The 17,259-nt window shown below is 36.6% G+C and overlaps 1 protein-coding gene across 4 annotated transcripts in view; it reads right to left on the bottom strand.

Moving 5' to 3' along the window:
• The window catches only part of ANO3 (anoctamin 3), a 372,891-nt gene extending 360,061 nt beyond the window's left edge, over nt 1-12,830 (bottom strand). For 2 of the 4 annotated variants that reach the window (XM_038569274.1, XM_038569275.1), the window contains exon 1: nt 12,326-12,830. In XM_038569274.1, the coding sequence (XP_038425202.1) occupies nt 12,326-12,479 (154 nt within the window). In that variant the 5' untranslated portion in view covers nt 12,480-12,830. The remainder of the gene's footprint in view (nt 1-12,325) is intronic. The other 2 variants (XM_038569273.1, XM_038569276.1) reach the window with 2 other exon arrangements.
• Between the last annotated feature and the right edge of the window lie 4,429 nt (nt 12,831-17,259).

Below are 17,259 nucleotides of genomic sequence, written 5' to 3'. Positions count from 1 at the left end.
TGCAGGCTCTCTTTTTGCCCATGGCTGCCAATTCCTTCTTTGTAAGCATCTACCACTGAAGATTTGAATACTGACCTTGTTTAGGGTTTGATGACAACACGAGCCTAAAACTGAAAAAGACCCTAACTAGTGCTAAGTACTCATGGATGAAAATGGGGCAAGTGATGCCACTGAAGTCTGGGATGTCAGGAAGAATAGGGTTGATACCAGCTGCACCCACTCGCATCGATGCATTCAGGGGTGTGTGTCAAATTACACTGTATATATGGCACAGGGCTGCATTTTGTTTACATGTGTGTATGGTGCATTGTATATATAGCTACTAAGTATTAATGTAATGAATGAATGCCTTTAACACTTGAAGCAGCCAGCATGTTATAGTCTCCTTTCAATTAATTCCTAATTTTTTTTTTTTAAGATTTTATTTATTTATTCATGATAGTCACAGAGAGAGAGAGAGGCAGAGACACAGGCAGAGGGAGAAGCAGGCTCCATGCACCGGAAGCCCGACGTGGGATTTGATCCTGGGTCTCCAGGATCGCGCCCTGGGCCAAAGGCAGGCGCCAAACCGCTGCGCCACCCAGGGATCCCTAATTCCTAATTTTTTTTGTAAGATATGCTTATTTGAGAGAGAGAAAGAGAGAGCAGGGGGAGAGACAGAGGAAGAGAGAGAGAGAGAATCTCAAAGAGACTACCCGCTAAGCCCAGAGCTTGACACAGGGTTTCATTGCAAGATCCTGAGATCATGACCTGAGTCAAAATCAAGAGTCCGACACTTAACCAGCTGAGCTACCCAGAAGCTCTTATTTCCTAACCTTGTACCAATACCTTACATTTTGCTAGGTCTTACATTGTATTGTTGACCCATAGGTAATTACGATGTATATATTTGAACATCCACTAGTTCCACTTATTTGCCCACCATTTATCTGTGATGAAATAATGCCCTTTATAATTCAAATTTTAAAGTATCTGCATATGTATTTTATTGAGCGAACAGAATTTTACTTTTTAGCACTTCATCATGTAAAGGATAACTATAATAAGGATACGAGATAAATTGTTGAGAAGAGGTTCATTCAGCTTCTGAGGCAAAAAACAAGATGAAAAAATGACCAAGCTCTCTGTGGTTATTGTATTTTCACCAGAGATTATGAAATATGCAGCATTTGTATGCATCAGTCAGGTGATTTCCAAAATCTATGCTCTTAACTCTGCTACAGAACTCACTGTTTCTTTACATGCTTTTGCTATGAGACTTTTCTCCATTGTGGCCTTGGAAATAGAGCCTAAATTCTGAAATCTGGCTGGAGAGAGGCAAGTATTCCGTGGACACTGAACTGTGCTTAACTACGGCATCAGATAAGAATTCTGAAGAAAACAGCAGCAGGACAGATAGAAGGGAAGGGTAATTTCTTCAGTGTTAATGAAAAATAAACCAAGAAGTGATGATATCAGGATTCTTATGTTACCAGAGATGCTTAGACCAATACCCCCAGATCTTTATCTTTTTGAAATTAATCATAAATCACTTTTAAGAAAGTTTGATCTAAAAATCATATTGTTACAAGCATTCATTAGAAAACTCACAGCGATGTGTGTATTTGTAGACTACTTTGATTTTCAGATTCAATACCTCCAGTCCTCAGAGCAACTCATATGAATGGCCCAGCACTTTCTGAGTCGAGAAGACACAAGGGAGTAATACGCGTAGGCAGAACACTGGAAGTAGTAAACGAGGAGACATCTCATATCCATTAAATATGTATTCTAAGCCCTGTCCCTGCACACGGCATTTTTTTCATACGGTTTCTCAATCCCACAATCAATTCTGCAAAGTGAGTGTCCCACTAAGAACAGGCAGAGAAATATTAAGTAACTTTCACAAGCTCTAAATCTATGTTTGAGTCCCAGCCAAAGGTGTCCAGTGCCAAGCCCAGCCATCTTTTATCATCGTGACCCAGGGGAGTTAGAGGACCCATGAGGGCCTGACAATTCGGGATAGAGAAAATTACAGACTGACCTCTAGATCTAATTATCTGTGTAATATTAGACAAGCTACTCATCATGCTTTCTTGGCCTCACTCTCACATTCTCATATAAAAGGAGCTTGTGAATCTAGCCCTTCCCATCTCTGAGTTTAGTCAAGTTAATCTAGATAATACATGGTTGTCTCTAAAATCTCTGCCTCCTTGTTTGATGCACTAGTCAGTGGTCAGATAAGGCCTCTCACTTCTAAAGGCTATATCATCTTTTTAAGATGAACATAGTGAAGACTTTCCTCTGCCTGCTTTTAGTTTTGGGGAACAAAATACAGAAGTTTAATTTCTAGCACACACAGAAAAGTTTCTCTTTCCCACCTCTCAATGAATTTAAGTAAAATCCCTAACTGCTTTCAAAAACCCATGACACTCTGAGAAGAGAACATTGTTTCGGGATGTTGGTGCCAAAACTAACACAGCCTCCCTGGATCCAGGACAAACTACTGGCCTCATCAAATGCACTGAGCACCCACTGGCATCATGGGACATCACTAACGGAGCGGCCAAGTGAAATCTCGGTTCTCGTGCAACCAGCACCTGTTTTCTTTCCAGTGCCTCACAAACTTTCCTTTAGAAACATCTCTCTTGTTAGAGAAAAGTGAATACCCACACACATCTCTAAGCTAACAAGAATTTCTTTGAAGTCTGGCATTTTATTATAAAAATTAATTTAAGCATTGATTCTACTTCCTACCACACCCTCCTTTATTTTAGTATTAAACATTAGTGGGATAACTTATCAAGTAAAATAAATGTTCCTGAAGTTTGTGACCTTTATTCTCTGTAGAGTCGTGTGTTCCTGTGGACAACTATGTTTGAATTTGAGTAGCTCAGTTTGCCCTAGTAGATTCCACAATTTGCCTCATGTGGACTGTAATCCCCAGAACATGGTTAATCACCACATTCTGGAATATTCCAACATTCTGGAATGCTGTTGTAATATATAATCTACCTTATATAATATACTTAGCTTAACAGCATTTCATAGATCCTTACTAGTGACAGCCATTGTGTTATACTGTTGTGGTTTCATTTAATATTCTTACCTTCTCTGTGAGGTACAGATTTATACACCCTTATTATATATATGGAAAAAGAAACATATAAAGGTTCACTGAATTTTCTGATTCACAGAAATCACACAGCTAAAAAGTATCAGAGCAACCTCTGAGCTCTAGCTTGACTAGGGTCTAAGCAGTTACCTCTCTATCGTTTATGCAGAATAACAGTTTTAATTTGCACAAAGATACTGGATTATTTTAGAGGGTCTATTCTTAGGTAGACAATTGGTTCTGTAGCAACCAGTTTCTGTTCAGTTAAAATGTGTAGCTCAAAAAATTATAAAAATAAATGTCATAGACTTTTGGACTTATATAAATTAGAATATGAGAATATTAAATCTGAGATTTTATTTATAGTTTATATATTTTCTACTCATAAATGAGAGCAAGAACTTTCTGTATAGAATTTTCAGAGAACATAAACACGTTTATTTAGCTTTTGAGAACTCAAATTATAGACCAGAATAAAGGAAAGGATACACAATATGAGAGCTGAAACCTGAGAATGTGAAAATAAGATATAAACATGGGAAATGTAGGTAGTTCATTGGTCATCTAAAAATAGGCAAAACACCACTCTCAATAATAGGATCCACCACAGCTGACTCAAGGGACAGCAATGGTTTTTCCAACATTCTTGAGGACATGCAAAGTATCCCCATGTTATGAAACACAGTGAGCTTTGAAAAAGCCCAGCAGAGATGGGTGAGGCCATACACATCCATAGGAAGCTGGGTGACCAGAGGGCAATGATGAGTTTCCCCAGTGTGCAAATTTATATTAGGCAGTAAAATAAATCAGAATTTATGGTGACTTGCAGAACTTGCTGGACCCTCCTGATAGAGCCTTATTTTTTTTTTAATAAATGCCTATAAAATTAAATCAGAGAATCTTTGAAAGAGGTTCAGAGAATGTACCCTCTAGTCCTTTGCTTTTCAAATGAGGAAACCAGTCCAGAGCGGCTTTCTCTTGCTGGATCCACCCACTGCCTATTCTTGGCCAATGTGTCTCTTGTGAAGTTATTCCCACTCCAGAGTAGAAGTTCAGCTGTGACTCAGGAAGAAACCAACCAGGGCAGAGGATTGGGAGAGAGGGGTATTGCTGTATCTTTTTCCTGTTTACTCAGTGATTTTCAGTGTACTCTGGGGTCAGAGCAGAACTGAGAGCTTTGCAGTCTCAGCAAAAGCGACATGACTCTGGAGTCAGCAGCAGCTATTTCTCTTTTCATGCTGATAATCAGCATGTTCTATGATTTTATTTTTCCCCTGAAAACTTAGCCTAAAACCTCACAATGATTTCTAGATTTTAGAATCTATTGTACTTTTGAAGGGAATAATACTTGCAAGTTAACTAAAGTACATTTTCTATAACTGATTATAAATTATCAGTAGCGGGCAGGCTCAGCTGTTTGGTGCCGCCTTCAGCCCAGGCTGTGATCCTGGGGTCCGGGGATCGTGTCCCACATTGGGCTCCTTGCATGGAGCCTGCTTCTCCCTCTGCCTGGGTCTCTGCCTCTCTCTCTCTCTCTCTCTGTGTCTCTCATGAATAAATAAATAAAATCTTAAAAAAAATATCAGTAGCTTACCTGATTTTATACCTTAAGATGGGAACCCACCCACTATTATATAGAGAGCCCTTTGTCAACTGTCTTCCGGAAAGAGCTCTATGAATAAAGATTGTGACTGTATATCACGATGCCAACCTGAGAATCTCATCAGAAACATTTCACCACAGTCCTTGGTTTTCTGTAGGAAGTGCTGTATAAGCCAAGGTACTGAGGCCTATTCCAAAACCAGAGTAAGACCTTTTCATCTGCTACCAGGAAGACACGATACCAGGATATCTTTGAAGGAAAATATCTATGCATTTGCATCTGTCTCTGTCTCTATCCAATTTAGTGAACTCCACCAGGTATTATGCAGTATGAAATGGCCACTTATCAATACTTCCATTATCATACCTTGTATGGTATCAGAAAGGCCACTTTCTAACTTATCATTTTGAATTGTAATAGATGTACTCAATTCCTAGTAGCATATTTGCAGTAGGCATTTAACGAAATGATGGTTGTTGGGAGTATTTCATTTTACAACATCACATTAGCATTAACTTTTCATTTTACCATGGCAGCCAAGGATGCATATTATATGAATCTAGATTGCTCTTCTTAAGACAGAATGAGTTGAAGGCCCCTAGGCAGAGCCATTAAGAGATCAGAGTTATATTAAAAAATTCCACAAAGGAAGTGAGGGTTTCAATCAATTGGCCCATCTTTGTAAAGTCATATTAGAAACAAGCAATTCAGCTTCCCAGTTCATAGAGCTCTCTGCTGGTCTCTGCCTAGGGAATTGAAGAGAAGTACAACATACCCCTTATCTCATGGGAGTTTATTCTCTATTTACTAAAACTGCACTGAAAGCTGAAAGTTACACCCAATACCTAACAGCAAAAGATTTAAATGCAAGATTAAACGCAGAAAATAAATATTTAACATTGATACCAATGCCACAGAAATGGATACTCTGGGCATCTAATACAGGGAAAATTAGATGTTACATAGAAAGGATGACAGGGAGGGCCCTTTGGAAGAGTTTGATCTGAATTTAACTGAGGGTAATATGCAAATGTAAGAAAAATAGGAAGACACTCTGTCAAGTATGTCAGTGGATCAACAACCTTAGTATAAAAGCCTATTGACGAAAGACCTATAGTTGGTTGTAGAGTAGTACAATCAGAAACTATCTGGAAAAAGTGCCAGAATGTAGAGATCATTGTAGGGGGCCTTTGCTAATTAACATATCATGACCCTTGACCAAAACACTTATTTTCAAACTTTAGTGTGTATGGACATATCATGAGAGATTTCTAAAATCTAGATTCTGAGATAGCATCCACAGAGTTTACATACAGAGAATCTGGGATGGGATCCTAGAATCCCCATGTATCACGAGTACCCTGGTGATTCTAACGCAAGTGCTCCATGGACTATACTTGACTTTGGAAACCACCCTGCCAAAGCACTATTCTCTAACTGATATGTTCCTGCCCTGAATGAGACTAGCAGAATAAAATAGTGACCTATTTCAATAATATATATGGATTTTTTTCATAGCTAGATTTAGAGAATGTAGTTACATCAGGCGTTGGACCTTCCAAATACGAGACATTTCTTAGGAAGTGGCAGAGAGCTGGGCACAGAGGAGACATCTAATAAATCTAAGTTGTTGATGATGGTAGCATAATAACTATTATTAGTCATGTGGCAACGGTCATAGTTCTAAGCATCTCAAGAACTTAGAACCTCTAATTTCTTCTAACTAAGCAAAAACCTTTTTACACAGTAGCCTTTTACTTTCTGGTCAGAGACGGTCTTCTGGGCTGCAATTAGCTGGATACTCACCCTCCATCCTAGGTCATAGAACAGAATCTGTTCTTTGGATCTCCTTGCATATCTTTAGAAACCATGCTCTTTGTTTCCTAAGACAAAGAAATGAAGAGTGCAAAGCCCAATTCATAAAGCCCCAATCACCCATGATGATGATTTTCTTTTTATGCTGACCTTAGCACAGCTGGAAATTCTGCGGAGTGGTTAGTCATTTCTAGGTTCCAAGACATATCGAGAAGGATAAATATAGTCAAATTCTCAGAGCATGCAGTGACTGAATGTGTGTCTGTGTTGCGATCATGTGGTTTGAAGGGGATATGTGATGTTTATAAATGTTTATATTTATTCCTCTGGCTAATACTGGATAGTGTAATACTTTTTAAAAAATATGGTATTTGACTGAGCTCATATGAGACCTTAAAATCTGCTATTCTTAGGAAAGCACAATAGTTAATTGTCTTATGACTCAAGTTATACTTCAGCAGAGTAGGTTTATTTTCATCTTGTATCAGGCAGACATTATACCAAGGAAACTTGGAGGGATGATATTTATTTTAGTGTAAAATGGAATGGACAAGACACTATGAGACCCAATTTCTTATCTCCATTTAAGGTTACAAGTAACTGTGTAACTCTGGGTAAATCATTTTAAGTTAATCTTCAGCTGCAAATAAAAGGCAACAGAAAGGGTTCTTATTTGGCTCAAAATATTGTTATCAATCAATAATATACCAGCGCCTGGCTAAGATTGGGGATTTTTTAAAAAATAAGAATTAAAAGAAGGAAATGAGTCATTTATGGAAATGTCTTAAAGGTAATTTTTAAATATAGAAACTGTGGGACAACTTCTAGAACTTCTAGTATTTAATAGTTAACTGCTCCAAAGTTAGGTTGGTTTACCAGGAACTATTTGAATTTGATGGACTTTCTAATACAGATAGGACAGGATATTAAACCATTCTGAAAATTACTCAATATATAGGACACATTCAAAATTAACACAGTCATTATTTAAAAGCAGCAAGTTAACATTTTCTATAGACCAATTAGTCTTACCTAGATTATAAAGTTTTTGTAAATATCTTTTCTTATAAAGATTTCAACTCAACCATTCTGAGTTGAAAATAGCAAGTTGGCTTGTAAACTAGTGGTCTATAAATCTATACTTGAAATATGATGGATAATTATAATAATATTTTACTTCCTCATGCTTCAGAACATTTAGAGAGTAGACTAGGATTCAAGTATTTGGCATTGTCAATAAAATAGTAAATGCTTGTTTTTGTCAGGTTAAGTAGTAAGACTGGTACTTGCACTTATACTAGTGTAGTAGCAACAACATTTATAATTGGAGAAATCTGGGTCCAAGTTGGTTTATCACTTACTAAAATTTCACTGTAAAATATCACTGATATGCAGTTTCTCCATTTATAAAAATGGGAGTAAAAAATGATTTGATCTACAAGGTGGCTGCGAAAGTCAAATGTAAAAGAACTCCATAAATTATGAAATTCTTTGCATATGTTGACTTTTTTACTATTGTTATACATTATATGTAAACAGAAGCTTTGTCTTGACCCTTCTTTACATTCTGGTCTTTATCTAGCTTAACGATGTACATTGGAAATGTTCTAAATCTAATTATTTTCATTAGCTTTTTTTTTTATAGCTGTTGGTGGCTTTTAAAATCAACTGATCTATTCTAGACATTTTACAGATTAGAAAAATTACTCAGGAGGGATGTTAAAACCTTGCCCCAAGTGATACTGCTTGTTGGTGGCTGAACGGGACCTTACCTTGACTTTTTACTAGAGTTCTCCAAAGACTTCACTAGCATTACATAATTCATTTCTCCAAATCTCCAAAGCTGGTCTTTCAGGATGTTAGGAAATGTTCTGTGTAAAAGGGCTTGGGTGTCTAATAAATATTTAAATTTCTAATATGAAATTCTAGATTAAATAAAATCAACAAATTTTTTAAAAGTTCAATCACATACACTCACAAATGTGCTAGACTGTGTTGTGATGGAAGCTTTATTATCTGTTTCTCAAGGATAAAATACATATATATATATATATATATATTTACGTATGTGTATTTATAAAAAACACATGTAAATATGCATGTATGTGTGTGTATATATATGCATACAGAACATTCACAGCACTGCCTGAGGTATGGAAATGATATGTATGTGCTTATCATTCATATCACAATGGTGATAATGATGAGCATGATGAGGAAATGTTCATAACCTTAAAAGTTATTTAAAGCACAATCCAGAATTCAGGAATTATATTTATATTCTCATTACAGATTACTGATGAAATCCATTTCTGAAACATAAAGAAGCATTTTCTTCCATGGTACTGTTTCTTAATCAGATTTTCCATGAAGTGTTGAGAAAAGAAAAAGGACACTAAGTTTAGAGACACGAAACAGATTAAGAGCTTGCTTCTTGCTTTTTTCTTCTCCTTTTGCCACCACCCACCCCACTGACACACACACACACACACACACACACACCACAATATATAGATATATGTGTGCAACTTAGATCCAATTGCATTATTTTTCTGGCCTTTGAATTCTCTTATTTAATAAAGTTCAAGATAAATGAAATTTGCCTCTAGGATGTCTTGTGAGAACTATTCATATTCTGTAGGTATGAATTATCTTCAAGTTATTATACAAGTGAAAGGTATAAATACTGTTTTTGCTGGCAATGGAATATTTTTCTTTTTAGATATACAACTTTCTATGGACTAACATTCACCTATTATATTCTATTTCCCTATGCTAGGGATACATGCATATGTATGCTGAAAACATACTGTCACATTACTGAGGTGAAAACTCTTTCCCTGCTTCCACTGTTACCTCAGTTTCATCTTCATATAGATACTCCAACCACTAACTCTCAGTTATAGACATTCAATGAATATTTTATTTTAAAAAAATTCCAATAAATACATTTAAATGGATACAACTTGATTCTCTTGAATACAAGGTGAAAAGATCTAGAATACAAAGTAGATTCTAGGATGCTTAATGCTTCATAAAAATTTTAAATGAAGGACAAATTCCACATGGGTACTATCTTGTTTGATGGTATCATCAAGCAAAAAAAAATTGTGTGGTAATTTCCATATAGTATTTTGGCAGATAAAATGCATGTAGAAGTAGACTTAAACAAATACTCCCTATGACAGGAAATAAATTAAAAATATGAGTGAAGTAAGTCAGTCGGAGAAGGACAAACATTATATGTTCTCATTCATTTGGGGAATATAAATAATAGTGAAAGGGAATATAAGGGAAGGGAGAAGAAATGGGTAGGAAATATCAGAAAGGGAGACAGAACGTAAAGACTGCTAACTCTGGGAAACGAACTAGGGATGGTAGAAGGGGAGGAGGGCGGGGGGTGGGAGTGAATGGGTGATGGGCACTGGGGGTTATTCTGTATGTTAGTAAATTGAACACCAATAAAAAATAAATTAAAAAAAAGAATAAAAAAATAAACTACACTTTACCATTTAGTCACTTAATTAATCATATTTATGACATAGGAATAATGCAAAAAACAATTGTGAAAAGGCAATTACCTTCAAGAAGCATAATCTAATCACATTATATAATAGAAGATGAGCCATGGACATATGTATTTACAACAATAAAAACCTAGAATGTGAACATTTTTATATATAGGACAAACTTTTGTTTAGAACTTAGAGACAGGAAATATTCCTTTATATAAAGAGTTAACCATAGGCATTTGGGACGAAGATGAATTTTTTTTTTCTTCTCAGTGAGATCTTACTAAATTTAGGAAGGAGAAATAATTATTGGACATTATTTTGAAAGAATAACATGAACAGTAATTGGAAAGTGTAAGTAAATCATTCCTGTAGGCTATAGGTAGGTTACATGAAACTGGCAAAGTTCTGGGGGAAAAAAATTAGATCCTAGAGCACCAGGTGTATAACACAGGCCACACAGATTTAACAGAAATTGCAAACAAAAGTGGGAAAAGGTCAGACTTGTGCTTAGGAAGGATTATGTGTCTGTCCATGGGCAAGAGTAGAAGGTAGAAGGTAAAAGACAATACAGGTGCGCGCACTAGGGGAATGAAGAGGGCCAATCCTTCAGCCCCTCAGCCAGGCGATCGATGAGTCAGGATATAAACAGTCCTCTATTGCCAGGCACCGTATTGAGTACTGGCACCATAGTGGTGGGCCAGGAGGTAAAGAAGACATACATTAAACTAATATGCATAGAAATAAACATGCACTTTATATGAAATAAATGCCGAGGAGTGTTTGAGATGATTTAGAGGATACTGACAAAAATAAGAATGTAAGAAGAAGGAGGCATTTCTAGGGAGTTTAGTTTATTTGTGTTGAATTTGGGGGACTGCCAAGGATATTGAGGTGAAAGTGTCTTCCAGGCACTGGGGAAGAGTTCATACCTAAGCTATGGTTGTGCAATGCTAGCTTCATGAAGACAGCAGTTGAGTTTACTGCAGAGATGACCAGGAGACAAGAAATTTGGTGAAAAGAACATGGATATTTAAACCATGATTAAACTGGTAAATACTTTGTTTGTAAACCTCCTTTTCCCATCTACATCTACTGTGCTGTACTGTTCATTTATAAAAAAGAATGTATTTTTCCATTCATGCAATTGTAGGTTCAATACCCAGTAATACTTTCAATCTAAAAAAAGAGAAATAACAGGATGGATGAAAGAAGATTTAAAAAGTTGCTGTATCCTCCTGATTATAGAACCGCCCATACTGTAAAACAAGTCATATAATACAAAAGAGTCTATGAATAACAAATCAACGATTGGTTGGGAGTCACATAAAACTTCTTTTCAAACATCTCAAAATAAATAAATATGCCAAGTTTTCTTAGAAGAATCCTCTGCTTGCAAAATGGAATTTGTTATTTCTGCAAGTTCTTTTTCATTGGACAAAGATTAATGTCCTGTAACATCCAGAGCTATGAAGACTTTGCTTAACTTTTACTTTTCTCATTGCACTGTCTTTTTTTATGAGTAAAGATAAACAACTAACTCTTAAGGGAATTTTCCTTTAGAACAATATTTAAAATATTAATTTATTAGACGATTTTTTTCTACAAAGCCCAATTAATTCCCCATTGCCATCTCATAGCTGTTCACATAAGCCAAACCCACAGAATTTTTTAATGAATGTAGGCTATTAGTGTATATAGCTTCTTTTCCTCAAAACTTCAATGCAAAAATGAAAACTGTTGGATGCTAGATAAGTGATTATCACCCATAGGTATCAAAAAATGATTTTTTCATATTGAATTCTATCAACATTGTCAGGTCACATAATCACGTCATAAAATAACATGAACAAAAAGAATATTCTCTTGTTCTTAATGAGAAGGTAAACAGCACATATTATCCTTCATGTAATTATATAAAAGAAAATAGAAATAAAAGAAATGAATGAAAGATGGCAGAACTTTGAAGTTCATGGAAACAATCCCTGATTTCATCCATCATCGCAAACAAAACTAAGACTTGATAGACTTGAGTGTTCAGAAAAACTAAATCTACTTCAATATTAACACTTTTCTCGGGTTCCTTAAATTTGTTTTCTGGCATTTCACTCTATTGAGAGAACCCTCTGTTCTTTTTGTAGAAATTTATATGTTTTGTGGAAAAACAACCAAAGAAACTAAAATTGACATGAGTTTTACCACCACAAAGTAGGTGACATTGAGATGTATTTGTTACATACCTGACATTAAAAAAATACAAATGTAAGATGCTCTAAAATATCAAACTGAAGTTTAGCTTACCAGCGGGGACAGAATTGGAGTGCTGAAGTTCCAACTGACTGGAATCATCAGAGAGTTCAGTCAAACAGGTTAAAGTAAACTCTGGGTTGGAAGCAGGCTCATGTTTAAAGCCTTCAGGAGAAAGATAATCCAGCTCAAACTTCACAGTTGACATTGCAAAATTCTTAAAGAGCTATGTAAGTCAAAGTTCACACTACTGAAGTTTCAAAAATCGTAGGTGACAGGACAAAAAAATCACTGTATTATAATCTGTAGTAACTCCAGGCTTTCCGGTGATTATTCTCACTTGGAAATCCAAAAGAGATAAAACATGCAGAGCTGACTCTCTTAAGCTTCCTGTATTCATGCCTTTTTCTAGGCAACTGTCTTCAACAGGATGGATGGATTTTAGAGTCGTTTTTTTCTTGATGGTATCTTGCTGCCTTAAAATGATAGCAGCACTAACCCCATCTCAGAGAGGCTGCGATGAAAAGTAAAATGGGCTAAGTGAGGACATAGGCAAGGCTGCAGAGAGATGCTTTTAGTAACTTGGTATTGGAAGTTCTCATTCACATTTCTGTATACAAAAGATCAGCTGGGTGGGGCTAAGGACTGTAAGAGAGTGAAACTTTTTTTTTTTTTTTTTTTTCCCACCGAGCAGCTCATCAAGGAATGTTTTAATCTGGAAGGAAATTAATCCTAAATGATATTTCCAGGGTCAGGGTTGCGAGACTATAGCCATGATGCTTATTGAAAGATGGCTATGATTGTGGAAACTAAAAGGTAAATCAAACTACAATGCTTCTGCACAATCAAACAAAATTAACAAAGAAACAACATCAAAATAAAAAGGCAGGGAATCTACAGAATGGAAGAAAATACTTTGCAAATCATTTATCTGATATCCAAATACCCAAAAAATATAAGGGACTCATACAACTCGGTGGTAGTAGTAGTAGTAGTCGTAGTAGTAGTAGAGTAGTAGTAATTCAAATTTAAAATTGGGCAAACAACCTTTTCGTCTTCTAAAGAGGACATGCAAATGCCTAATAGGTACACGAAAAGGACCTCAACATCATTAACCATCACGGAAATGCAAATCAAAGCCAAAATAAAGTATCACCTCACACTTGTTAGAATAGCTATCATCTGAAAGACAGGAAATAACAAGTATTGGCAAAGATGTGGAGAAAAGGGGACACTTACGCGATGGTGCTAGGAATATACATTAGTACAGTCACTATGGAAAACACTATGGAGGTTCTTCAAAGGGTTAAACAACAACAACAACAACAACTACCATCTATGCCCCAGCATTGTCACTCGTGGGTACACCTCCCAGTGAACTGAAATGACTGTCTCAGGGACGTATGTGCACCCTGCGGTCACTGCAGCATTATTCACAGAACTCAAGGCAGGTAAGCTGTGAGTGTCTGCGGACAGATGAACGACAGAGAAAATGTGATCTACCATGGGGTGTTTTCAGCCACAGAAAAAGGAAGGCCTACCCCTTGGGACAACATGGGAGAAACATGAGGGTGCTCTGCGAGGTGAGGTATGTCCAAGAAAAGGCCAGTGTGCTTGATTCACTTACATGTGGAATCTGGGAAAGCTGAGCCTGTGAGAAGGAGAGAGCGGACAGGTGGTTGCCAGGGGCTGGGGGTGGGAGTAAGGGGAGAGGTTGGTCAGAGGCGGGTGAGATCGAGGAATGTAATGTACGGCATGGGGCCTATCGATCACAGTACTGCATTATATACAGGAAAGTGGCTGACAGAGTAGATTTGCGATGTTCTCACCACCGAATAATAAAACAAAACAAAATAAAATAAGCGAAACCGTGAGGGGAAGTATGTGCTACTGGACCTTACTGTGGTAATTGTTATGCGATAGATGCATGTATCAAAGGATCACATTATATACCCTAAACATATACCATGTTGTGTGCAATTATATTTCAGTGAAGTTTAGGGGAAAAGGTGTATTTACAAAATGGTGGTCAAATTAAACACACAGCTGGAGCAACACAAAGGACGGATGTCATAATATGAGCAAGTGATCAGGAGAGGAGCAAATGCCAAAAAGGCAGGGATTGAGGAGGCTGACACTGTTGTACTATTTAAAAGGTAAAGCATCAGCTCCCTCTGAGTAGCTAGGCAGGTTATGTTGGTCACCTTGGGAAATTTAATTTAAGGGGTGCATGGCTGGCTCAGTCGGTTAAGCACCTGACTCTTAATTTCAGCTCGAGTCATGACCTCAGGGTGGTGAGATTGAGCCCTGTATCAATCCCCACTGGGAGCGGAGCCTGCTTGAGATTCTCCCTCTCTCTTCCTCCACCCCTCCTGCCACTGTGCGTGTGGGTGTGTGCACGCTCCCTCTCACGCTCTCTTAAAAAAATATAATTTAATTTAGAATCTCACTCTTATTCAATCCTTCCGTCCTTGAGCTCATAAATCCATGCTGATCACAAGCAGGTGCCCATTGAGAGCTTGTCAAAAAGTAATTTAGCAAAATCCATCCTTCAGGTTAGGGAGTCAAACTAGATGAAATTCAGGTTAGTCCTTTGATGTTCTTTTTTGATCCATTATGTATCCATTAATTTATTTCTTCATTCAAGTGAATATTCATTGGCCCTGTATTAGGTATTACCTTAGATGCAAGAGTGTTATGACAGGTGCAATGGAAAGGATGTGGGTTGGATATGGTCTCAGTGGGAGAGAGAGCAGTGATTGACTGGGATTCTCATTATGACCATAGCATGAGGTATGGCACTAGATTTGCTACACATGAAGAATGGCATATTTGAAACAATTTCACTTTCTTTGTCCAGCACTCTTTGAGAGAGTAAAATATATATAAGAGGTTTGCAAATTCATTATTGTTACAATATAAAAAGTGTTATGGACGAAAAAGTGGCATGTCTTACTCATCATTAGTTACTATAACTGAACAAACAAGGAACGAAAATTGTCTCTCCGCTCCACAATCTTTAATAAACTATTGCTCAAGGCCCAGGAATGATTGTCATTCCAACAGCATGGACAGCAAACAAAATGCTGTTCAAGCCTAGTCTGCTGCCATTCTGGAACAGACTTAAAAAAATCTGACTAAAATGACAAACATGGCCAAGTTTCATTGATAACTATGTGACACTTTACTTAAATAAGAAGGTAAAAGCAGAATCCAAAGTATAAATAATAATTCAGCAAATATTATCATTGCTTAAAATAAATATGAAAGTATCAGTACATATTCAGAATACCTGCGAAGTCATTTCATAGCAGTGTATGTAGATCTTTACTTGTCTCTCTACCACCTTATGGATTCTTAGTGTCTGCGGTAAAGCTTCTAGAAAAGACAGACATTGGGTCAGTAGTGAGAAAACCAGTTGAAGAAAAGAAGGTTGGTAGGAAAAAGAAAAGCAAATACCAGGAAATGACTAAAGGGTAAAAGAAAAAAAAAAAGTGTATATACAACTTAAAGGGAAAAAAAATAGGTTCTAGAATCACGAAAGATGGGCTTTACAATTCTCAACCGAAATATCTGTCCTGCTGTTTGGTAGGAGGTACTGTCTGAGAAACAGTCTAAATGGTTTAATTAAGAGTTGCTCAAGGGTGTTTAAGCACTAGATAAATTCTAGTCTCTATACCTCCAATAAGGTTGACCAAATCCTCAAGAGTTCACCTTTCAAGCAATGATTTAAAGGGTATGGTTACACGGTTACACGGAAATGTGATTTGGCCTCAGAGCTGCGGTTCAATCATAAATGATTGATAAATGATTCCTGGTAAGACCCTGCGGGGGTGATATCTGATGTCACAGGATAGTCCCATTGTCTCTAGCACTGGGCCTTCCTTTTTGAGCATGAGGACATCTTGTCACTAAAAGAGAATACTTCTATATATATGGTTATCCACCCCTCCGCATTCATACTATTATATTATTTGAGTATCGGTATCTGATATAATCATAGAAAACTACTTGAAATTCACTAGCATTTGAATGTTATTAATTCCATCTATATATTTTTGAAAATTCATTCCTGTATGTGTGAAAAATGTTACTGATTTGCTCTAAGACAATTGTTAAAATGTAGCTGGGTTTATAAACTGTCATTTGATATGGTTCATATATCCATAAACTGGAAATTACTATTCTCCGGTATATAAAAAATAGGATTTTACTGCTTTGTATAATAGAGATAAGCAAGCCCTGTCAACAAACACACTTCACTGTTCTTTTTCACTAGTAAACCTAAGTGTGAACATCTCCTGAGGCCTCCAGAAATGCTGCTAATAAAGGACATTTATTTAATGTAGAGACTCAAGAATCTAGCAGCTCAGCAGTTCTCTATTCCTGAGCCTTTGGTCAGAACTTTTTAACTTCCACCCAGTGTATGTAGATGTTAAGTCTTTTCTTTTTTCCTTTAACTCAGTAAGTACCATATTCCCTCCTCCCAGTCTTACTGAGCTATAAGTGGCATATAACATTGTGTGAGATGGAACTATCATCTTAATTTTATTGTAGACTTCGAGTTTTTAGTGTTTTCCATGACATCTTAGCTAACAACTTCATTTAGAACAGTTTTCTATAACTCTTAGAAAATATCCATGTAAACTTAGAACTCATATCATCTGCCCAATACCCAGAACATGTTCTTCTTTATTTTATTTATTTATTTATTTATTCATTCATTCATTCATTCATTCATTTATTATTTATTATCCTTTTAGAGTACAAACTGGAGATGGCAGGAAATGCCATACAGAAAACATATTCTTTTTGATTTGGTCCAGCTGCAAAATCTTTTTCTCTCAGTCTGCATCAGTTTGTCTCTATTACTATAGTAACCACTCACTTGTTAGCGACTACAGTAAGTTCCAGTCTCTAGTCCTTCATTCATTTCAAAATGTAAGCTGTATTTAAAAACCTTTATTGTTCTCAAGTACCCTTAATTT

The sequence above is a fragment of the Canis lupus genome, chromosome 21, assembly GCF_011100685.1.
Source record: "Canis lupus familiaris isolate Mischka breed German Shepherd chromosome 21, alternate assembly UU_Cfam_GSD_1.0, whole genome shotgun sequence".
Lineage (NCBI taxonomy): Eukaryota > Metazoa > Chordata > Mammalia > Carnivora > Canidae > Canis > Canis lupus.
Note: the sequence above shows the minus strand (reverse complement) of the source record. Positions and strands in the feature narration are given on the sequence as shown.